We start from the raw sequence: 23,914 nt of genomic DNA on the forward strand, positions 1-23,914 counted from the left end.
GCTTTCTGCCAGTAGAGACCACCATGTGGTCACTGAGAATTGAACTCAGGACATTTGGAAGAACAGTCAGTGCTCTTAATCGCTGAGTCATCTCCTGGCAAGTTTTTGGTATTTTCTGCCTGTGTTGCAATGGTATCTTCTTTTCTATCAATGGGACTAATGCTCCATTTTAAAACTCAATAACATATATCTCCTGAGTAAATAGTAAAGGGATTAGGTGTAGATGCTGTGCTGTTTCCCAAGTACTTTCATACTCCTCTGTAAAAGGGCTGCTTTAAAGCCTTTGACCCATCTTCCTTTATATAGAGTATGTTGTCAACCCTAATTGACTGATTTGTCCAGGTCACTTTCACTGGCCCATAGGATGAGAATAAATCTGATTATCTAAATACAGGAGAATACTACACATTCAACTTAAAAGAAGCTGTGATTCTCTATGATTCTGGCCCCAAATCGATATATGTATGAAGATGTTGACCAACATATCAGTGACCCATAGCCAAACCCTTAGGACATACACAAATGAGAAATATTTGTTGTTTAAGCCACTTGAATATTGTGCATGGTTTATTCTAGTGTATGTGGGATATGATAGCTTTAGAAATATATTTTGCTGAGAAGGTAAAACTCCTGAACACATCTGTGACTGGAGTGAAGTGGTGTGTTGGTATATTTATCACCATGGAAATAGTCAATTGGTTTAATAATTACACAGGAGTTCATTTTCTGTCATATCTTGTTTCTTTCCTTGGAGTACCTCATTACTTAGTAACTTAATGAATAAAGAATGGTGTAGGGAGGGCAAGGCAGGTATCTGTGGAAGGGTCAGGTGTGGGGAAGCAATGATCTGAACCTGGGTCTGGGTGACCGTGCTGAGGGCTGGCCTGACAGCAGAACTGGAGCCCAAGCAGTGAGGGGAATGTCAGCATGCTGGTGAGAAAGTGTCTGGATTCAAGAGAGAGTCTACAAGCAGCAGTCTGGTGTGAGACCTCAGAGCCTGAGAGGTGAGGGGGAAGCTATGCTATAAAATGGTCACTTGTAGGGAGTCTGTGCTCCAGCATGTTGAGGAGAGTATCAACTCACTAGGTCACTTCTGGTGGGGAGTCAAAACTGGAAATAGGAGAGGAGAGGGTCCTAATGGAGGAACTGGGTATTCAGAAGGGTAAGGAGCACACCTGTGCAGAGTGAGGAGGCATTTGTGCAGAGTTGGAAGACACCTATGCAGTGTGAAGAGTGATGTGCTATAATCGTTTTATACACTGTGAAGATATGTCAGTATGATTGGTTCAATAAACAAACTGACTGACTAATATCTTAACAAGATAAAGAGAGGTGGTAAAGCTGACCTGATAATGATGGAATGAGGAAGGGTGGAATCAGAGGAGTCTCCAGGAGAATGAGTTGAATACAAAATGGGACAGAGGTAAAAAGCCATGGGCCTCAGGGTAGCACATACATTAATAGAAATGGGTGAAGTTGTAAAAGTTAGTTAGTAACACGCCTGAGCTATTGGTGGAGCATTTATAATTTGTATTAAGTCCCCAAGTCAGTTATTTAGGAAGTGGCTGTCTGTTATTTGGGAACTGGCAATCAGGACAAAAAAACTTTGCCTACAGAGTAGAACACCTGTTTAGAGTGAGGAGGTTACCCATGCATAGGGAGAGGGTACCTGTGCATGGTGAGGAGTGCATCCATGCAGAGTGAGGAGGGCAACTGTGCTTATTGAGGAGGGTACCTTTACAGAGTGATGCGGGCTCATCTGCATGGTGAGGAGAGTATTTGTGGTGAAGAGGGCACCTGTGCATAGTGTTGGCTCCATACTGGACTGGGATTCAGAGACATAGAAGGTTTAAAGGAGCATCCTTGCAGCGGGTAGACCAGGCATGGGTAAACAGTGTCTCTATGGTGGATGTCATCATGGGACCTTAGTGTCTAGTAGGATAAGGAGAGCATTGTTGCTTGGTTGTGGATGTCCTGGCATTGAGTGTAGTTGTCGAATAGGCCAAGGAGAGTTTTTGTACAGAAGGCAGAGCTGGTATGGGTTTCAGAGACTGGCGAAGTAAGGATGCTATCTACCTGGTGGGATAGCTCTGTGTGGCCACTTAGTACATTCCAGGGGGATGAGGGCTTCTGTACATGAAGGTAGCCTTGGTGGAGTGTTAAAGCCTCAGCAGGTAAATGGAGGCTCCTCAGGGATTTGCAGAAGGAGTCAGAGCACAAGCCTAGTGTAGAGGCTTCATCCATTGTGACCTGAGATCTTCAGCAAATGTCTGGTCCTGAACATCCAGCTAAAGGAAGGAAGGCATCAGTTTAGGGACACAGGCTTGACCTGAGGGCTGGAGCCCATCCTGGAGAGACAGGCAGCTTAGTGGAGGACGTGGGAGGATGATGGGCAGCATCCAAGAGATTGTCACTTGAGAGCTTTCCATAGAGATAATGAACACAGATTTTTTCATTCACAGAAGTAGGTAGAAATGCTGAAATTTGGGAAAGAATTGAGACCCGTGGTGGCATTACATTAAAATGGGGTAATAGTGTGAACCCTCGGTTTTCAGGATGTTTGGAAACAAAAGTAAGAGAAAACCTAGAAACAAGAAAAATGTGTGTGTGTGTGTGTGTGTGTGTGTGTGTGTGTGTGTGCATGTGCGTGTGCGTGTGCGTGTGCGTGTGTGTGTGTGTGTGTGTGTGTGTGTGTGTGTGTGTTCCCCTCTAGAAGGCCTGAGACAGTTAGGTTTTACTCTCTCAGATAAAAAAGTCCAGGTCCACTGGTTCCTTAGGCTCTGTGCTGCTGGAGGCTGGACCTCAAGGCAGCAAAACATGTGCTGTTTGCTTATTATGTGTCTGAATGGGAGTAGTCAGGGGAGATTTCAAGAAGGGAAGTGTTCGGAAGAGTTGGAGGCTGAGCATGTGGGTGTGAGCTGGAAGACGTCTGCAGGAGGAACCCAAATGATCCCATTATTAGCAGCTAGTTTAAGTTCCCCTCTGGTATATTGTGATCCATTAATTCTCCCAACTGTTCCCAACAACAGTGCTGTGAACCCAAAAGATTCAAGGCTTGTGCTGAGCAGTGCAGAGATCAAGGGAAGAGAGGCATGAGGAGAGAGACAGCCTCCTCCCACAGCTGCTAACCAGAGCTGTGTCAGGATGTGGTCAGTGGCCCAGTGAGTGGAGAGAGCCCATGAGTGAGTTTGAAGACAGTGGGAAGCAGAGAGCTCAGAGGAGCAGCTTCAGAAGGACCTGGATGTGAGCTTTGCCTTCCCACCTGCTGGAGGCAGCTGAGTGGGAAGTGGGAGCCCACACAATGGTGAGGGGCCAATGGTCCTCTAGAATGTGGTGTCAGAACTTGGCTGTGCAGTCAAAATGGATGTTGTCGTGCCTTAAGTGTTTGCTCACGTTGTCCAGTTCGTCTGAAACCACGTTTGCATACAGAAGCACATGAATTTATGTTTGGTGCAGAGTGTCTTAGGACAGAGTTCTCTAACTGTATGGTTCCTTTTCTCCCCTCCTTCCTATTTCTTTCCTTCCCCCTCTGAGTTCCCTCTTTATAGTATTTGTATATCGTGCTGAGTAGGGTTGAATGCTACAATTTTTATCTTCTTGTTTTAAGATATTGTATCTCTGTATGTGATTCGAGTGATTCCGTGGTTTCTCATTCTCATGTGGTATATCCCAGTGGGAAATCCCTCATCTCTCATACAAGTGTGTGATGTGACAACTTATTACCATAGTACTGTAGTCCCAAATTTTAAGATATGGAACTGAGAATACCAGAAATTAAATGACTTGCCCAAGGTATAATAAATAAGAGGTGTGTATATTTTAGTAAGTTCCTCAGGTTCTAAATCATCCCATTAAGAAGGGCAGATGCACACATGAGCTCACAGAGATTGTGACAGCATACATTAGACCTGCACAAGCTCAAGCCAGACCAACTCCCAGCATGGAGGAGGGGACGTGGGCACAGAGTCTCACCCCTAACAGAGATGTTCTTCCCAATTGATAGCTTCTGGAAGAGGGAAAACCAGCTTTCCCTAGTGGAGTGTCACTAGGTACATCAACCACACTCTAGGGCAGGCCCCATGCTCAGGAGCAGTTGACAAACACAAATGGACTCCATGTTTTTTGTTCTTTTAATGAGAGAAAATAAACACGAAGTCGGTGGGTAGGAAGTTTGGAGAAAATCCAGAAGAAGTGGTGACAGGAAAGACTATGATCAAAACATGTTGTATTAAGTTCTTAAAGAGTAAATAAAAATGTTATTTAGAAAAGGATAAAACTATCCACCATAGTACTGATGTGAAACATTTTCATCCGATAAGAAAGTCTTAGAAAGGGTGTAGGAATGATCAAATAGAGGTGAGCCTTTGGGATACTTGCCTGCATATTACATAATACAATAATGTACGGTGGGCTGAGTTTTTTTTCAGTTTTATTTATTTATTTTTTTCTATTATTGGCTTTGTACAGTATAAATTCTTATCCTAATAGTGAAATGTTTCACTGAGGCTTGCCCAGTAATTGAGTAAAACTGAAACTTATTAAAAGCCACAGTCATCCTAGGGTCCCCCCTGCTTTGTAGCCTTCCTAGTTTTGTGGGTTGCAGTCTGATTGTCCTTTGCTTTATATCTAGTATCCACATATGAGTGAGTACATACCATGTTTGTCCTTCTGGGTTTGGGTTACCTCATTCAGGATGATATTTTCTAGTTCCATCTATTTGCCTGCAAACCTCATGCTGTCATTGTTTTTCTCTGCTGAGTAGTACTCCATTGTGTATATGTACCAGATTTTCTTATTCCATTCTTCAGTTGACCGTCATCTAGGTTGTTTCCAGGTTCTGGCTATTACAAATAGTGCTGCTATGAACATAGGTGAACATGTATCTTTGTGGTATGCTTGAGCATTCCGTGGGTATATGGTGGACTCAGTTTTCAAGGGAAAGCCAGAGATTCAAGTGGAGGAGAAGCTGCATGCGTAGTGGGGGAGGGGTAACTTGGGCACACATGACCTTGATTCCCACAAACTTCACTCACAGCTTTCAGACCCCTATTGCCTCTATCCCTTTTCAAAGTAATTTTTTTTGAGAATTACCCTCACTTTTCTTTTTCAGATTCTGGCAATCAGAGGAACAGGGGGCAAGAAGGCATTTTGTGTTGTGCAAATTATCACCCTAAAGTTAAAGGATGGGGCAAAGTGAAGTCTCTTATGATAGTTATTATAGTCAGTTTGTGAGATGATGCAGCTGTCTTATGAATCAAACATTCTCTATGGACACGTAGCATGGTTGGAGTGAAATCCATAATTATGGAGATAGCTAGGGATCAAACATAGGTGCTTGGTATTGTATTAGTAGTCCAGGGTCTTAGTAATTTCTCTCTCTCTCTCTCTCTGGAGTCAGGGTCTCACTGTGTAGTTCTGGCTGTCCTAGAACTCACTATATAGACCAGGCTGGTCTCATACAAAGATCCTTCTGCCTTTCCTTCCTGAGTGCTGGGATTAAAGGCATTTGACACTGCATCCGGACTCTAGTAAATTCTCGATGTCTGTAGAATTTTATGTAGCTGGGTTAGAGACTCTTCCATTTATGAGAACAGTGGCTCACATTTGTCCTCATTCATCCATTTTCTCATTCTTAAAAGAAGCATTTTCTCCTTGCCAGCCACTATGCTAGAGAGCCTTTTGTGCACACACAGAAAGCACTTGTGTCTCTCTGCTAAGGTCTGTCTGATGCTAAGGTTTTACTTATTGATTGGATGCTGTGCTTCTGCCCCCATCTGCTGTTTGTCTTTCCTCTTTGGCTTTGTTGATGTATAACTGACAAATAAACTTCTGTATGCTTAAGATATCGATGTGCTGATCTGATGTATGCATATACTAGGAAATGATTACAGGTTAGCTAACTTAACAAGCTAGTTATGCATTACTGAAGGCAGTGGCCATTTATTTGTGTTTGTGCAGAAAGAACACATAAGGTCTTCCTAAACAAATTCCTGTCACGCTGTAATACTATTGACTGTTGTCACCACGGTGCACACTGGTCTCCAGAACTTCTCTTGGATCTGAATTTTCAGTTCACCATCATCATCCTATTTCTCCCAACACTCAGTTCCTTGAAATTGCTCTTGACTTTATCCTGTGAGATTTACTTGTGAAGATTCCACACAGAAGTGGGATCTTATCTACACATGGCCATCCCAGTGTGACCCCAGAGTTCCTGCAGCTGTGCCTTTCATTAGCTGCTCATTTCCTGACCACAATCAAACTCAAGTTCTTTCTATGCAGGTTTCAGTTTCATGTGTTTCAGATTTACAAGTTCACTTCCCAGAGAAGAAGGTGCACAATAATTCTGGGGGGACTTTTTTATTTTCTTCCTTAGACAAGGTTTCTGTGGAGACCTGGCTGTCCCAGAACTTGCTCTGTATAGCAGTCTGGACTCGAACTCAGAGATGTCTTTCCCAAGTACTTGGATTAAAGGTGTGGGCCATCATCGCCTGACATCGGGGGGACTTTTACTTTGTTTAAAGTGAACTTTCCCCATTATTGTTTCTACCACAGAGACGGGGTGGAGGAGGCAGAAAGGTCCCCTTCATTAAGCTCCTGACTGCACAGTAGAGTGAACTTGAACTGCAGCATAGCCCCAGTACTCAGTGCTGGCAGCTTCATGCTATTTTGTACTTTATGTACTCTTTAATTTTCCTCAGAGCACTTTTAAATACACAGATAGGTCACAAAATAAAATAAGGTCTGTGTTTGCAGGGTGATAGTAAACTAAAAACTCTCCAGGTGAGTCCAGGTCAATGAATGGTCCTGTAAGAAACACTGAATCGGCTATTTCTTTTAGCTCCATGGTTTGGGTAATTCATCAACCCCTTCAACTGAAACAAGATTTTAATTGTATTACATCTATCGAACTAAGATTCTACAAAGGTCATCCAATCACCTTCTATTTCTACAAATTTGAACGGTTTCTAATGTACCAAACACCCCTTAATATCATGATAGTCCTGCTTTGGTCTTGAGTGCTGGGTCAGGTGCTACCTAAGTAATGGAAACAAGTGTCGCTTTTGGTTCACAAGTGGAGCAGAGGTGTCAGGAGAGGAGAGACCTGTGGTTTGTAATTTAAACCACACTGGGGCAACAGAGTACTGTTTTATTCCTGCCTTTCTTAGACAATTCCCACAGTTCCAGGGCATGGAGCCCTTGCTTCCCCACAGTAGCTATTTCCAGGGTGTGTGTGTGTGTGTGTGTGTATGTGTGTGTGTGTGTGTGTGTGTGCTGCTACATCTGGCTGAAATATTCAGAATTTTTGTTTAAGTGCAGATGATGTCCTGTTTTTGCCCTGACACTTGCTAGAACAAACCCAGGGGAAAGGACAAGCCTCCAAGGGAAGGCTAGGACAGTGGCACTGTTGAGTGTCTTAGTTCCTAGACCTACTTCTCTGGAAAAAAAAATCTGTGTGAGGAGCTGAGCCAGGCTTTCCTTTTCTGTTACTGGAGTCTAAGAAATGTTTGCTCAGACTTACTCAAATTCAAATGGATCAAGAACCTTCACATAATATTTCAGACCCTGAATCTGATGGGGCAGAAAGTAGGGGATAGGCTTGACTTCAATGGCCCAGGGAAAGACTTTGAACAGAACTTCAATAGATCAGAAATTAAGACAAACAGTTAATAAGTGGGATCTCATTAAACTAAGGGCTTCTGAACAGCAAAGGCTGTCAGTGGAATCAGAAAGAATTCAATACCAGCTGTATATCTGATAGAGAGTTACTATCTAGAATAGACAAAGAGCTTTAGAAAAAGGAAAGTACTCCCGCAAAGGAAAGAAAATGAACAACTCAATAAAAAGAAAGAAAACAACTGAAGAAAAATCCTTACCCACACAATTTAAAAATTCTTGGAGATTTTTTTTCTCACCCTAGTCAGAGTGATTAATGTAAGACAAAAACTAACAACAACAATGAAACCCAGCAGCAACAAATGCTGAGCTGGATGTGGGAAATGGGAACACTTATTGATTGCCAGCAGGAGTGCAAACTGGAGTAACAACTGTAAATATCAGTGTGGAGTTCCTCAGAAAGTTAAAAATAGTGTCTGCCACAAGATCAAGCTATACCTCTCTTGGGCATTCACCCAAAGGACTCCGTATCCTAATCTAGAGACACATGCTCATCCATGTTCATTGATGCTCTGCTCACAATAGCCAGGAGAAAAAGGCCTAGATGTCCATCAGCTGATGAATGAATAATGAAATGTATATGTATGCAATAGAATATTATTCAGTTATTCAGAAAGATGAAATTATGAAATTTTCAGGCAAATGAATGAAGCTGGAAGCATTCATCTCTGTTGTCTAGCTATCATAGTGCTGGAAGGTGCTGTCCATGCTACCAGAGAAGAAAAGGATTCATCAATCTTATCCAGCTCTGAACCCTGGGTGCTACAAGTATGATTTGACTTGGCAAGACCTACCCACTGCTGGATAGTGGCTGCAACATCATGACAGCAACCAACAACTTTCTGATTAAATTTAAATTTAGCTCCATAAGATGAAGCACACATCTGAAACCATTATTGGGCTAAGAACCTGTGACTAGAGTGATCATAGGCTATAGGGGAGAATCTATTACTATTATTTAGCTAAAGGGACATAATATACTGGCTCTTAAAGACTTACCATTAAACCTGAATCAATGTATCAGCCCTCTCCTGAGAAGCTTTAGTTTGCTGTAGATGATGATTAATACAGAGACCCACAACTGGCCAAGGTACAGTGAATAAGCAGAATGTTCACCCCTAAATGGGACATGTAATGGGGGATTTATTAAGGCAACTCCATGTAGTTAGAAGGGAGGTTTATTTTGGGGTAACTTACAACACGTAAATGGATGGTTTACAAGTTCCGGGAGAGGTGCAGTGCAGTCCAGCAGTGTTCTCGGGGGTACTCTGCTTGGTCTACCATCCAACACCCAGGATCACCAGGATCCAAGAGAACCGGCACATCTAGATCTCGGGTCTTAGGTAGGGGTGACAGTTACCGGAAGCCTCACTGGGGGTAGAACTTCCAAGTCAAAGCTGGTAAAGCTACCCGCTACATCCCCCCTTTTGTCCAAATAAGAAAATTCTAAGCTAATACAAAACTATTCACAATAGGAATGATGGTCTAATATTGTCCATGAGGAATAAGGGATAATGACTTAGACAAGATGGAACTACAACCAACATGAACAATATCAAACAAGAGACACATACTAAAATCCAGAGAAGTCTGGAGCATAGGTAAATGGCATGTTACAAAGACTATTCCAAAAGGTGTCCTATCCTAAAGAACCTAAACTTAATATGTTCTAGCTAAGATACAAAAAGATTGTAACTATAACAGTTAGTCTTTAATCCTATCAAAGACCTGAGAAAGAATATAATACTTGAGAAACGGGAGAAGGATGCAAGCAACTTTTCAGTCTTGTGAGAGTAGACAGAGACAGCTGGTAGCCTGGACAGTCACCTAAAGTTACTCAGCATTGCTGGTGCATTCAAGTTGGCTATAGGCCTAGAGTACCTGTCAGACCATTTTACTGTCAGCAGTTGAGTCAAGGGCAGGTCTTTGCCCATTAGGCCATTTTGTACCAAGATGAAGACAAACTTTCAAATGGAAATGTCTCAGAAGCCCAACATTGTCTTGGGATCAGATCAGTGTTGCCAGGAGCAATAAGAAACATTTAAATGACATATTCTTCAGGTTTATAAACTTTTGATGATTACTTATCTATCTGACATATGTTTCTGTAAGTCTGGAGAACCTAACTAACATAACTATAGAGATGACCAACATAAGTGACTATAAGTCTTATCTACCTAGATAACCTAAGGACTAAGACCTCACATAAACAGGGTAAACAGTCTGTAAGCAAATGTACAGTAAAAGAACAATGACTTCAAAATTGTGACAATACACAAAATAACTAAAGCAGAGGTGGAAATATATAGAACAATATGCAATATGACAATAATCCTAAATATATATCAATATACCAAATATCCTAAGTAGAGGTAGAACACACATACAGGATAACAAATATAATTTTATATTTGTGTCAATATAGAAAACATTTCAAATAAGAGTAGAAATATATGTACATTACAACAAATATGGTTCTGTATTTGTATCAATATACAAATTATCTGGAATAAGAATATAAACATAGTTTACATTTGTATCAATATACAAGAATCCATAACAGTGCAATTTATCTAAGGCTGATATTTTACTAAATTAGTTTACTAGTATAAATAATAATCTACTTTAATATCCTATACCTATCCATTCCCTTTAATTAGGTAATATTATATTCTTCTCAGGTCTTTGATGTAGTTGAAGACTATATAGTTATAATTTTCCTTAGTTATGATGAAAGATAAGTTAGATATGAAACCTTAGACTCCCAAATATAGGATAAATAGAATATTTTCTTTGAATTTGCCAATTATAAATAGACTAGATATTGTAACTGTAATTCTTGTTTGATAACTGTTTTGTTATATATAATTTTACTATGTTAAAGTTAAAACTTTCCTTTTTATTTAAATTGAAGGGGGGAATGCTGTGGGATAATGTTTTTGTACACTGGTTTATTAAAATGCTGATTGGCCAGTAGCCAGGCAGGAAGTATAGCGTGGATAAGCAGACAAGGAGAATTCTGGGACCAGGAAGGCTGAGTCAGGAGATGCCAGCCTGCCATTCAGGGAGCAGCATGTAATGGCACACAGGTTAAGCCACAGAACATGTGGTAACATATAGATTAACAGAAGTGGACTGAGTTTAAATGCTATGAGATAGTCAGTGCTAGGCCTGAGCTAATGGCTGAGCAGTTTTAATTAATATAAGCCTCTGTGTGTTTACTTGGGTCTGAGCAGCTGTGGACCAGGCGGGACATAGGACAACTTCTAGCTACAGACATATATACCACAACTTCCTTCCATACAAAGCTCAAGGAACATTGTGGAAGAGGGAACAGAAAGTTTAAGAGCCAAATGAGATAGATGACTATAAGGAAACAGTGTATTTTGGACAGAGCAGGACACCTGAATATAGGACTCACAGTGGTTGTTAAAGAATGCACAAGCCCAAGTTATACCAAACCCTATCATGAGAGAAAACCTGTCTCTAGGTTGTTTCCAGGTTCTGGCTATTAGGAATAACACTGCTATGAACATAGTTGAGCAATTGTCCTTTTAGAATAATTGATAATCCTTTGGCTACACGTCTAATATTCTTCCAGGGATTCTTATGTCTCCACTTCATTTTGACTGGTGCAAAATAGAATCTCAAAACTGTTTATATTTTTATTTCCTTTAAGGCTAAGTATTTTGAACACATTTTTAGGTATCCATTGGCCATCTGTATTTATTCCTTTGAGAATTCTTTGCTCAGTTCATGAGTCCTGTTGGGAAAGATTTTTTTTTTAACCTATCCTGTAAGCTATCTCTCCACCTTGCTAATTGTTTGTTTTGCTGTTTATACCACATTTTTGAGGATGCTATTAGCAATCCTTTAGCTAGATAATGTAAAGTGATTGGAAGTGGTCTGCATAATAGATCAAGTGTGTTTGCATAATTCTCTGTGGAAGGATTAAACTTTGATGCTCTTGACACATTTTCCTGTGGGACCTACCATGTAGGGTGTCTGTCTTTCTATCTATTTATAGGTTTGTGCAAGTGACTGCCATTGACTAGTAATATAAGAGTGACTTTTTAATGACCACTACATCATTTGTGTGTGTGTGTGTGTGTGTGTGTGTGTGTGTGTGTGTGTGTGTGTGTGTTTCTCTTAGCACATTCAGGGATTGAAGTTGGGTGATCAGGCTTGGTAGCAAACACCCATACCTGCTTAGCCATATCACTAGCCTTGAATGTCACATTAGAATAGAGGAGTATATTTCATGCTTAACTACTCTGTGGTCTTGGCTCCAAAAATGAGGAAATGCATGGAAGAATCCAAGCAGAATTAGCCTTAGCTAAACCCTAAGCACAAATAAAATGTGATTGAGAAATAAGTGTTTGGTGTTGTAAGCCAGTTAGGTCCTGGAATTGTTGATGACATGGTATAGTTCATACACATTGTGGTTTTTACCTGAGGGAGAGAGAGGTAACTTTAGAACTCAATTTTGTAAACTGAGTTTGAATGATAGACTCTGGAATAAGTGGTTACAGTTGGGAGGATGTGTGTGCATGAATCACTGGGTCCCTGAACCACATATGGAGAACTACTAATTGTCTTGTTCTTCTTGTATCCTTTAAAAATACAATATTCCTTTTCCTTACTAAATAATGCAATTTTGAGTAAAGTATTATACAGAACAAGGCAGGGTAGGTGTCCATGGTAGGGTGGGGTGGGGGGAAGCAATGATCTGTCTGTGCAGAGGCATGGCTTGACAGCTGAATTGGTCCTGAGCAGTGACGGGAAATGTGTCTTGAATGGGGAGTAAGTCCACAAGCAGCAGCCTGATGTGAGACTTCAGAGCCTGAGAGGTGACAAGGTCAGCTGTGTCTGAGAGTGGGCAGGTGCAGAGCCTCTGAGCTGAAGCAGGGGGAGAAGGCATCCATGTGAGGCCCCTTCTTGTGGGAAGTCAGAACCCTGAATGAGTGAGTGAGTAGAGGGTCCTCAAGGACAGCCTGGTGTGACACCTCAGCACTTGGAAGAGGTGAGTGTGGTGGTATTCTAATTGTACTGAAATGTGATTTTGATTGTATGTTAATAAATAAAGTTGCCTGGGGGCCAGAGCTATTAGAGCCATAGACAGAGTGTGGCGGTGGTGGCACACGCCTTTAATCCCATAGATCTTTGTGTGTTCAGGGATACAGCCAGCATTGGAGACATATGCCTTTAAGACCTGGGGGGCTGTACATACAGACAGTGATGAGGCAGTCACGTGTTTGGGTTTACAACCAATGAGAAGGCAGAATGACTATGAAACGACTTACACACAGGGAAATAGCTCTCTTTCGGGAAGCTAGGACCACCGCAGGAAGAAGGGTGAGATTTTAGCTCTGACCTCTGATCTCTTGGCTTTCTCTTTTACATTGGTTCTGTGTTTCTTATTTAATAAGACGGTTGGTTACATCTACAGGTGAGGGTGGGCCCAAGTGCACAATGTTAGCTCCAAGTCAGGTGGGATCCGGAGACTCAGCCGGCTGAGGTGACCTTTTTTGCAGAGTGTAAATCAGGTGTGGGTTCCAGGGACCAGGCAAGGTCCAGAGTGTGGGAGTGGAAAACACAGGTGGGAACTCAGTGACTTTCAAGAGATCGAGGAAGTCCTTGCTGGGGTGAGGAAGAACTGGGTGTCAGAGCACAGGCAGGTTTAGGAGAGTGTCCATGCAGTAAGTTAGTGCTGACCAGTGTTCAAGAGACTGAGCAGGGTGAAGACACTGACTCCATGAGATGGGACAGTCTAGGGTGTGTACTAGGTGTCTTTGTGTTGAAGAACTCTTCTGTCCATGGGGGCGACTGAGTGTGGTGTTAAAGCCTCAGGTAGGCCATGAGGCAACTCTTCAGGTTGTGGGAGTAGGAATTACAGCACAAGACGGAAATGGAGGCTTTATTGTAGAGGTCAGCTCAGACCGAGTGTCAGAATCTCAACTCTGTGAGGAGTTTGACTTCTCTAACGGCCTGGTTCCTCTTTTCCATTCCTTCCTGTTTTTTTCTCTCCCCCATTGAGTTCTTGGTATCTCTATGACTGTATACAGATCCTGGGTGCGTTCTCCATCTATGATTCTCCTTTTGCAGGTCAGGGGAGTGGACCACATGATGTATGCTCAGGGCAGCTGTCTGTTACTCCCTCTCATCCCTAGCTGGTATCGGGACAATTTGCTGCCACATTTATTTCTCATTCAGGATCTATTTTAAAGAAGGGATGACATACACTTTGTGAGGGCAGGTTCTCAACACGTTTTCAGAAAACATTTATATTAATAAGAACCTCAGGAATAAACTTGATTCCACAGACATGGATGCAGACTCTCCTCCAGGTAAGAAAACATTTTCTGCTGCTCTTAGTGAGTGATGGTGTAAAGGACAAAGATGATCTTAGTCACTGGCCATGCCTCTGGGTCACTGGAGCGTCAACCAAGTGTGTTGCCTGTAGACAGATGTGAAAGGTTGTGGGATTGTACAATGGAGAAGAGAAGGTGTTGTCTTTTGCCATCTAGAGAAAATCCCACCACCCATGTTATGGTATCCTTTTTACATATAAACAGATATATACATGTGTAACAAATTGTTTCAAAGCTAAACCATTACATACTGATTTCCCCTCTGTCTGGTGACATGTCATAGTCTGTTGGCATTCAGGTGTTGAGTATCTTCTTTTGCTCTCTCCCTCCTGTGATGGGGACAGAACCCAGGACCTCATCCATGGTTGGGAAGTATTGTAACTCTTAGAAGTGGTGACTGAAAATGTGGTGACTTTATCATAAAATGTGACTTCTTGAGTATTGCATATTTGAAGTTGGAAGCAAGCTGGAAGCTTTAAAAGTATATAATGGAATACTATGCAATCATAATAAAACTAATAAAGAAGACATGATAATACAGAAAAATTACCATCCAGTTGTGCTGGCACAAGCCTGTAATCACAAAACTCAGGAGTTAGAGACAGGGGGGTTGCTGTGAGTTTGAGGCCTGCTTGGACTACAAAATGAATTGGAGTCAACTTGGGGTACATACCAGTCACTGTCTCAAAAGAGAACATAAAAATATAATGGAAAAAAATCATGATGCAATGTCAAAGAAAATGATGGTCACTAAGTGGTATTGATGGTGTTCTAATTATGGAAAACACATATTTTATATGTAAAAGCTTTAAACTTTAGGAAAGATACATACCAAAAGACTGAGAACAATCATTCTCAATGTCAGGAATGAATGATTTTATGTACATTGTAATGTTTTTATAATTAACATAAATTATATAATGTATACATTATGTATATAGTATATAAATATAATATATAAGGAATATAATTATTTCAATTATATTTTCCTATTATTTCAAACATCATGTTTTTATTGTTTATCATGCACAAAGAGTAAAATAGGAGAAAGAAGAGGAAATAGGAACAGAACTGAAGACATGAATTTGGTTTGTCTTTTAGCTCCTCAAAAGAAGACCAGGACTCATGAAAGTTGTCACAGATTCTCCAAATTGCTCCTCATCTCAATCATAATATTTTTACTGCTATTGAAAATCTTATGCTTAGTTGCTCTGATCAGTAAGTATACCCCTGAAAGAATTAAATACAGAGAAGGAAAGGGACTCATTGGACAAATGGTGACCCAGAAGCCCGAGACAGACACTCTCTGGAGAGATGGATGACATTGTGAATTTCTCTCTGTTTCAGAATAACTCTTCTGTAAAAGTCATTCAGTCTCACTGGAGAAGCAAGTATGTGTTTGTTGGTGTCACAGAGTAAAATCCTGGGGCATCTGTGTTAGGTTCCAGTACTGAGGATGAATCTGTATTTCCTCAGCAGTATTTAGAAGCCAGATCCATTGGATATACAAACATTTATATTTTTGAATGATCAGGGTGATGGAGAAGGTGACCAGAGCTATTCCAGGGACAGTGCTCCTGTGGAGTTCCTTCTAATCATTTATTTTTGTTCCAGATCATGTGAGACCTGGAAGCTATTTAGAAAATACTGGATTTCTCTATGGATTGGCATTCAAATTTATGAAAAAGAAAAAGCATAAAATATATTTTATGTAGATGTTTATTCATTCATTCATTCATTCATTCAATAATTAATAATATCCATTTACTATATATTAGGCCACATATCAGAGAGTCCAAAAAGATCAACAGTCCCCAGTCTCAGGAAATGTAGAGAACAGTCAAGTGAAGCAGTGCTTATCAAATTGCATGGGAAATGCTGTGCAGGTGAGAAGTAAGGAGTAAGCACAGGGGGCTAAGAAAAGCTTGGAGCAGATGACACCTAGACCTGTGTGTGCCAGCAATGTCCTAGACATGTGGGGGCATGGAAAATATGGGCAAATATAAGTACACATTACTGTCATGTATAGTGCTACATGGAGAACTAAGCATGAAACTGTAGGGAGCAGACAAAACTGGACCTAGATCACAATATAGCTCATACTATATCACACAGGTATCCCCTCTAATGTTATTTTATTTAGTAGCTCTTGCTGAACCATTAACCAACTTAAAACTTAGTAGGTTAATTGAACTATTTATTTATTCTTGCTTGGTGGTTTCACAGAGACTGGTCTCTTTTGGGAGATACCCATGGTCCTAGGTGAACTTACTCATTCTCATGCAGTCTGCATCAGTAACAGACAACCCAGCTTCCCATGGCAACTTCAGACTTTCAGGATGGATGGTGGCAGTAAGCCAAGCCCAACATGGAGCACACACATTTCCCTTTGTGTATTTTAGTGGCCAAAGCACTCTTAAAGGCAGCTCAGATGAGGTGAAGTAGACACAGACCAGTTTCTTTAGTAGGGAACTGCAAAGGCATAGTCTAAATGAATGTTCACATGGGGAAGGATAAGGAGTGTGTCCAGTGTTTCAAATATGCCACAGTCATGGAGATTCACTGAAGAATCTGAAGCAGGCCATGATAAAATGAAAACTGACTTAGAGAAGTGTGCTCTTACAGAGTGTGAAAACGAAGGGAAGGAGAAATTAGGACACTAATTCAGAATCCATCTGAGCAGCACTAGGGTTTTGATCCAAGGATCATGTGAGTGATGCTCAGGAGAGGAGATAACTTGGACAAAAGGAGGTAACTTTTTGGTCAATATGGATAGCTGAGAATAGGGGACACAGAGGAGTGAGGTATGACTTTAATATTCTGACTTCACACAGTTAGCACTCATGAAGTAATTTGAAGAGGAAGATGAGCAGGAGGTTTGGGTTGGAATATGATGATTTAATTTTGTTTGTTCACCTAAATCTCAGATGCACAGTTTAGTTGATGCATACTAACATGTTTTAGGGAAGAGGTGTACATTTTAGAATTCCTTTGCTTATAGGCAGCAGATAACAAAATAGACTGAAAAACAAAACAACCACTTCTACTCCCCACCCCCACCCCAACAACCAAGGACAATGAATATCACTAAGGAAGAGGAATTTGGAGGAGAAAGAGAGATGCAGAAGGAACTGAGTGCAATGTTCCGTTTTAAGAGAGGTGGGTGTAGAAGGAAAAAGGTAGGAAAGACAGGAAACAGCAGCAAACAGGACCAGGCAAAACCAGAGGGAGCCACTGTCTCCCAACAGTTAAGGAGGAAGAGAAGTGGGCAGGGTCATGTGAGAAGTCCCACAGGAAGATGACTGATCAGTGGTCATGAGGAGCCATTGACATCTAGTTCAGGAATGTTTGGTAAATGAGCAGAAGCGAAAGCCAGAATCTAGAGACTCCAGGAACAAGTGGGAGATGAGGAAGAGAAGAAAGACAATTTCTCTAGGAAAGGTGAGTTAGTTTTAAGTTAGGAACACCGTGAAAGTGTGGGGACACTGGGAAGTCAGAGCCAGCTGGGGTGGAAGGAGATACAGGAAAGAAGAGGATGAAAACAAAGACCTTTTGATCAGTGTCAGGCTTTTATTTCCGTGCTCAGGTAACCTGGAACTGCTCTGGATTAGCTCATCTCTCACCTCATTTCCTGGGGTGCTCACATACTGAATAGAACTTATCACCTAAGATGTAGTCTTTATTTTACCCTCCATGAAATGTTGAAGAGTCCCCAGGGTCATGGATCTGTCCTGTCCTTCCAGCTCTTCCCGAAGATAGCTGTGGTCATAAATCACTAGGAGTAGTGTAATCTTGACTGTGGAGTAATGGAAAATTGTCTTTTTTTTGTTTTTTGTGTTTTGTTTTTTTGTTTTGTTTTTTTGAGACAGAGTTTCTCTGTGTAGCTTTGCGCCTTTCCTGGAACTCACTTGGTAGCCCAGGCTGGACTCGAACTCACAGAGATCCGCCTGGCTCTGCCTCCTGAGTGATGGTATTAAAGGCGTGCAACACCAGCGCCCGGTGGAAAATTGTCTTTATTGTGGTAGGGTCTCATGTAGCCCAGACTAGCAATGAACTAACTAAGTAATCAACTAACTAAGCCAACCAACTAACTAGTAAAACCAACCAACCAACTCTACTAACTTGTATAGTAAGGATGACCTGATTCTTTTTCTATATCTTATTCTAATTCCCAAGTGCTGGAGCCAAAGCCATCACACTCTGTGGTGATGGGGAATCATCCGCAGGCTGGCTCTAACTACTTGGGTAATTGGACATTTATACATTTTGTTTCTACAAAGAATGTAAGAAAGTGAAAGTTAAAAGTCAAGTCTTAGCACTACCAGGAAAATGAATTGTTTTTATTCTGTTTTACAGCTTTGTCTAAAAAATATTCTCAGCTTCTTGATGAAAAAGAAATCATAAAAGAACTGAATTACACTGAGTTGAATTGTACAAAACAGCATTCACTCTTGAAAGGTAAAACTTAATGTGCTTAAAATCAGCATTTCCAACAAGATTCTGGGGTAGCTCCATCAGCAATGGGCACTATGGGAACATGACTTCATACCACACACTCTGTACCAGCTGCCTGTGGAGTCCTTTTTAGAGGTCTCCCATCAGGCATAATTGGAATTGTGTGGCAGCCTAGTGTCAACAAAGAAGAGTTTCAGAGAGGGAGAAGTAATACTGGACTGAGTACAATTTTATTATAAACAGAAAGGAGCTCCAGTAAGAATAAAGCAAATCTGCTGGTGTGAATGTGAGCATCTCCAGGGAGTCATGCTCAATGGTGTGTGTTTAAGATTTCATTTTTAATTAATACACGTATATATGCACGTGCCTGTGTGTGGGTTGGTGTAGGTGAGTGCAGTGTCTGCAGAGGCAGAAGAGGGGGTCAGATCCCTGGAGCTGGAGTTAGATGTGGTTGTGAGTCAGAGGCTCTGGGTGCTGGGAACTGAACTCAAGTCCTCTGTGAGAGCAGTACACACTCTTAACCACTGAGCTATTTCTGTAGTCCCTCAAGTGTTTTCATAAGTGTGTGTGTGTGTGTGTGTGTGTGTGTGTGTTTGTGAGTGTTCTTATGCTGGTCTGTGTATGTTCTTGTGTTTTTCTCAGTTTCAGTGTCTACAAAGTGTAATTTATTCAAGATTTCAATAGAGAATTTGTTTTTCTAGTAAACTAAGTTGGAAGGTGGATAGATGAATGTGTATTGTTTAGGTTTAGGAAAGAGAGGGAAGTGCTTAACGCTATCCATCAGTTTGCCCCCGAGTAAGTAAAGATTCTCGACTGTCTCTGACACCTGTAATTGAGATGTCTTTGGAATACACCATCTGGCCCTAAATAGGCACAGTTTGTTTATTGTCTTTGACAAGAGACCTTTTGGAAACACTTGTTTCTTTAGACCATTTGAGCTTGTCTGGGGTTCCTGCCTTTCTCAGCAGATCTCTCTCTCTTTGCTCACTATATTCTTTGCTGTAAGGAAGCCTGTAGTCCTATTCAGGGAGTCCTTGCCTATGCCCACATCTTGAAATGTTGTCTTTACTTTTTTTGTAACAACTTCAGGGTTCCAAACCTCAAAGTAAGGTGTTTAATCCATTTAGACTCTATTTTAGAGTCAATTTTTACACAGAATGGCTATGGATCTAGCTTCATTCTTCTGCACATCGGTACCTAGTTTTCTCAGCACAGTTTGTTGAAGAGCCTGTCTTCCTCCGATATGTATTTCTAGTGAAAAGTCCGGTGGCTGTAACTGTGTGTGTTCATGTTTGTGGTTCTCTTTTGTGTTCATTGATCAATGTGTGTACTTTTGTTGTGGTATCATGCTCTATAGCGTAGCCTGAAGTCAGGTTTGGAGATGCCTCCAACATCATTCTTTTTTCTTCATGGTTGCTTTGGCTATCCAGTTTTTTTTGTGCTCTCTTTATAAATTTTGAGATTGTTTTGTTCATTTATCTTATGAAGAATCTTGGAATTTCTATGAGGACTTCATTCATTTGTAGATATTTAGGGTTATTACATGAGACTTTATTTTTTTGTTTCATTTCACTTTTTTTTCCTTGAGGGTTCACTGATATCTCTGTTGCCTTCAAGATGTAATTAACATCCTGGAATACTTAAAATAGGTGTTTCAGATATAAAATTTCCATTCAGCTCTTTACATCTTTTTCTGTTCATGGTTTACATATATATATATTTTTCTGAGTTAGGGTTTCTCTATGTAGTTTTGGTGCCTGTCTTCCATCTTGCTCTGTAGCCCAGGCTGGCCTTGAACTCACAGAGTTGGTTTACATATTTTTAAAACCTTTTCCAGAATCTTTTTATTTCCATCCTGAAAATAAAAATTTCATGGGTATTAAAGTTTTTAGATTAAACCTATAATTAATTATCTTGCTTGTTATAATACATTGACTAGCACTTTTATCATCACTAATTAAAAATGTCTGCTAACTCTGAAATTTTGCTGCCTTGGTTAGTGGCATCTATTGTTTTCATGTGTAAATATGTATATATTTATGTAATATGAGAACTTCTGGTTCTTGGTATGATGAGTTCTATTCTTTGGAAACCCAGAATGTTTTGCATTATGTCTTGGGCATCTGAGGGTTCTATACACTCAGTTTTCCTGACAGCAACCCGTTAGGATAAAGGGGCCCTGACATTGGTGTTGACAGCGGTAGACTGGGGTTTCTTGGCACCTGACAGAGAGTCCAGAGTCCCAGCTTCCATGTGATCTCCACATCAAGCAGCTTTTAAAATGACTCTATGACATTGCACTTACATTTCCTTCTTCCCCCAAAGTGTGGAGCTGTTGCCCAAAGGATTGGAAGCCATTTAGTTCCCACTGCTACTTCACTTCCACTGATGCGGCATCTTGGAGAGAGAGTGAGGAGAAGTGCTCCAGAATGGGTGCTCATCTGATGGTGATCCACAGCCAGGAAGAGCAGGTGCATCCTGGGAGAGAGTGGGGCCTGGGCCTGGCCTGCTGTCTGCCTCTTTTTATTAGGAGGGAGTTTTGTTGACATGGGTGTTGCTGATGTGGCAGAAGGCTTTCCATCAGGAAGCTGGAAAGATTGCTTCAGCCTTGGCATGCTACACCTTGCCCCTGCCTCAGTGAAGCTGAACAACCCACAAGGAACCATAGCAACAGAAATGCAACCTCTGAGGTGGAGGGAAGGATGAAATGTTTCTGCTTGAAAGAGCAGTGTGTGATTACAGTATTCTAATGCTTCCTGTAGTACCCGCTGCCTAACAGAGGAGGGCGCAGAGCTGACTAGGGAAAGGGGATCGAATCAGGAGAGTCACAGCCAACCATCAGAAATGAAATATCTGAGGTTGTGAATGGAGAATGCTTAAATCTGCTAAATTCTCTCATGCACAACATTCAAGAATGGTGTTGGGGAAGAAAAGAGGGGAGTGAGTCTGAGATGAGAATTCATTATGATCATGGACAGAGATTGTTTCCAGTGTCATGGAAATCAGGTCTCTGAGTGATGACTTTGTGTCCTGGTCAGCCAGAGAAGATGGCACTCCTGGGGGTGGGGGTGGCTCTTCTGTTCCTTGATCCTTTCTTTGTCTTCTCATCTCTGTGTGACCAGAAAAAAGTCAGTCAAAGTGTCACAGTGTACCTCTAAAAGTATAATTATTGTGTATTTATCTATAATTTGAGAACTATTTAAGGCCTAGAGAAATGAACTAGGATTTGATTATTATGTATTTGCATAGGTGCATCATTTTGGACCTATAATTTTGTATAGTTAAAATAATTTTCAAAAGATCTTATAAAAATTCTATAACAGAAAAAGAAGCACCCCATCCAGGCTGAATGCTGTATTTTTCTTTCCTCTTAGGATTTAATCACCAAGATCCTGGATCCTAAAGCTGCTTATTATATTGGGCTTTCGGATCCAGGTCACCGACAGTGGCGCTGGGTTGATCAGACACCATACAATGAAAGTGCCACGTGAGTCCAGAGTTACCTAGAGGAGTCCTGGGTCCTGTAGCATGAGAAGACTTTAGGGTGTTCCAGCTGTTGGTTATGAAACTAAAAGAGCTCACCCCTGGTGTGAGTGCTGGGGATGGAGTTACTTTATCCCCATTTCCTCATCAAGGAGTCCTGTGAGACACATGTCACTGATACTCCAGGAGAGATGAGGAAACTGAGTTTGAAGAGTGTAGCATGATAAGTACCCAGGGCACCCAACCAAGGTGCTACACCATGGTGGGTTTCATTATGCTTTCAGTCTCTCTATATATTTAACAATAGGATTTAATTTATTTTTGTTTGTGTGTATATCTGTGTCTCTCTGTGAGTGTGTGCCATGTGTATGTTGGTGCTCATGGTGCCCAGGAGAAGTTGTTGGATTCCCTGGGTCTAGGGTCACTTGTGGTATGAATGTGCCAATATGTGTGCTTGGAACAGATCTCTCACATTTTTTGGAAAAGCACAAGCACATTTAATTTCTGAGCTATCTCTCCAACTTTCATTAACATATTTATAATAAAAATTAATGTCAAGACCATCACTAATTATTTTTCATAATCAAAAGCCCACATTCTGATATTGTTATGTGTTATATTCATATAATTATTTAAAAACTCTAATATCTTAGTATGTTCCCATATTCTATCCTGATTTCTGTTGTGAGATATAGGTAGTAATGTTATTCTTATTCTCAGTCTTCAGAGAAGAAAAGTAGGAATTGAAGATTTCTTGTCCCAGATGATAGAAATACGTAGATTATCTAGATATTTTAAATAATTTTTCAGTTTCTAAAATAAGAGTTGTAAAATGGAAAAAAAAATTATTAAAACATGAGACTATGGAGAGACCTTTTCAGCAATAAATAAGCACATGGAATGACAGTCCCGGATACCAAGATCTAGGGATGAATTAATCTCTCTGATGTGTTCTGAGAGAACAGTTAGGTAACAAGTTAAGAGAATATTGAGTGCAGTGGACCCTGTTTTCCAGGGACACGTCAGACATGGGTGGTGGAGACCGGTTGGTTTGTACACACCTGAATCTGCTTTCCACAAATTCCCACCGCATCCCCAGGCTTGCTTACTCTTGTTTTCTCTTTCCCGGCATCACTGTGGGAAACACCCTGATGCTCTTTTCTCCGTTCCAGGTTCTGGCACTCAGGTGACCCCAGCAGTGACAATGAACAATGTGTTATAATAAATCATCGACATTCTGGTTGGGGCTGGAATGACGTCCCTTGCAGTGATGAACAGAAGTCAGTTTGTCAGATGAAGAAAATATACCTATGAATCAAGCATTCTCCATAGACATGGGCTTGCATTTTTATCCAGCATTACACAGACACCTGGAAAGATCTTCTTGTGGAAATTTAGAAATTTAGGCAGGCAGCCAACAGTTATCCATATGATAATACTGGTCCTCATATATAGTTATTTATTCATCCTTTACTCTTTATATAATGAGAATTCCCCATATACCAGAGACTCTACAGGATCCTTTGTGCATATGTGGAAGCACTCCAGCCTCTATGTCCATTCTTGGATTCCTAAAGTCTCATTTGATGATAGAATTTTATGGTGTGGACCAACTACCAATTTCTCTATGTTCTTCTGTCTTTGAATTTATTGATGTATAATTGACAAATAAATCATGTATATTTACATTACATTGTCTTGATTTGATATGTAAATGCATTGGGCAGTGAATACCACAGTCAGGTTAACAACACCCTCTATTACCTAACCTAGTTCACTCTCTCTCTCTCTCTGTGTGTGTGTGTGTGTGTGTGTGTGTGTGTGTGTGTGGTGTTAGAACATTTAAAATCTTCTTAAGCAAATTCAGACAGACAGGGTGACATTGTTACCTATTGTCACTTTGATCCTCAGTGCTTACTCACATTTTC

General features: G+C 40.9%; 1 protein-coding gene across 1 annotated transcript; it reads left to right on the plus strand.

The window, feature by feature from the left end:
• Positions 1–12,783: 12,783 nt before the first annotated feature.
• Positions 12,784–23,676, plus strand: LOC143272511 (C-type lectin domain family 4 member A-like). Its single transcript, XM_076567912.1, has 7 exons — positions 12,784–13,032; positions 13,783–14,024; positions 15,150–15,266; positions 18,405–18,506; positions 20,829–20,974; positions 21,878–21,990; positions 23,159–23,676. The coding sequence occupies exons 2-7, from the start codon at positions 14,003–14,005 to the stop codon at positions 23,298–23,300; spliced, it is 642 nt and encodes a 213-aa protein (XP_076424027.1). The 5' UTR covers positions 12,784–13,032; positions 13,783–14,002; the 3' UTR covers positions 23,301–23,676.
• Positions 23,677–23,914: the final 238 nt, after the last annotated feature.

Source organism: Peromyscus maniculatus, chromosome 3 (genome assembly GCF_049852395.1).
Source record: "Peromyscus maniculatus bairdii isolate BWxNUB_F1_BW_parent chromosome 3, HU_Pman_BW_mat_3.1, whole genome shotgun sequence".
NCBI classification, from domain to species: Eukaryota; Metazoa; Chordata; class Mammalia; order Rodentia; family Cricetidae; genus Peromyscus; species Peromyscus maniculatus.

Bases quoted from the DNA above. Each gene is read 5' to 3' on its own strand.
- LOC143272511 (XM_076567912.1), top strand. From the start codon at position 14,003: ATGGATGCAGACTCTCCTCCAG. The intron at 14,025-15,149 runs GTAAGAAAACAT...TTTGTCTTTTAG, and splicing joins GGATGCAGACTCTCCTCCAG to CTCCTCAAAAGAAGACCAGG. The intron at 15,267-18,404 runs GTAAGTATACCC...TCTGTTTTACAG, and splicing joins ATGCTTAGTTGCTCTGATCA to CTTTGTCTAAAAAATATTCT.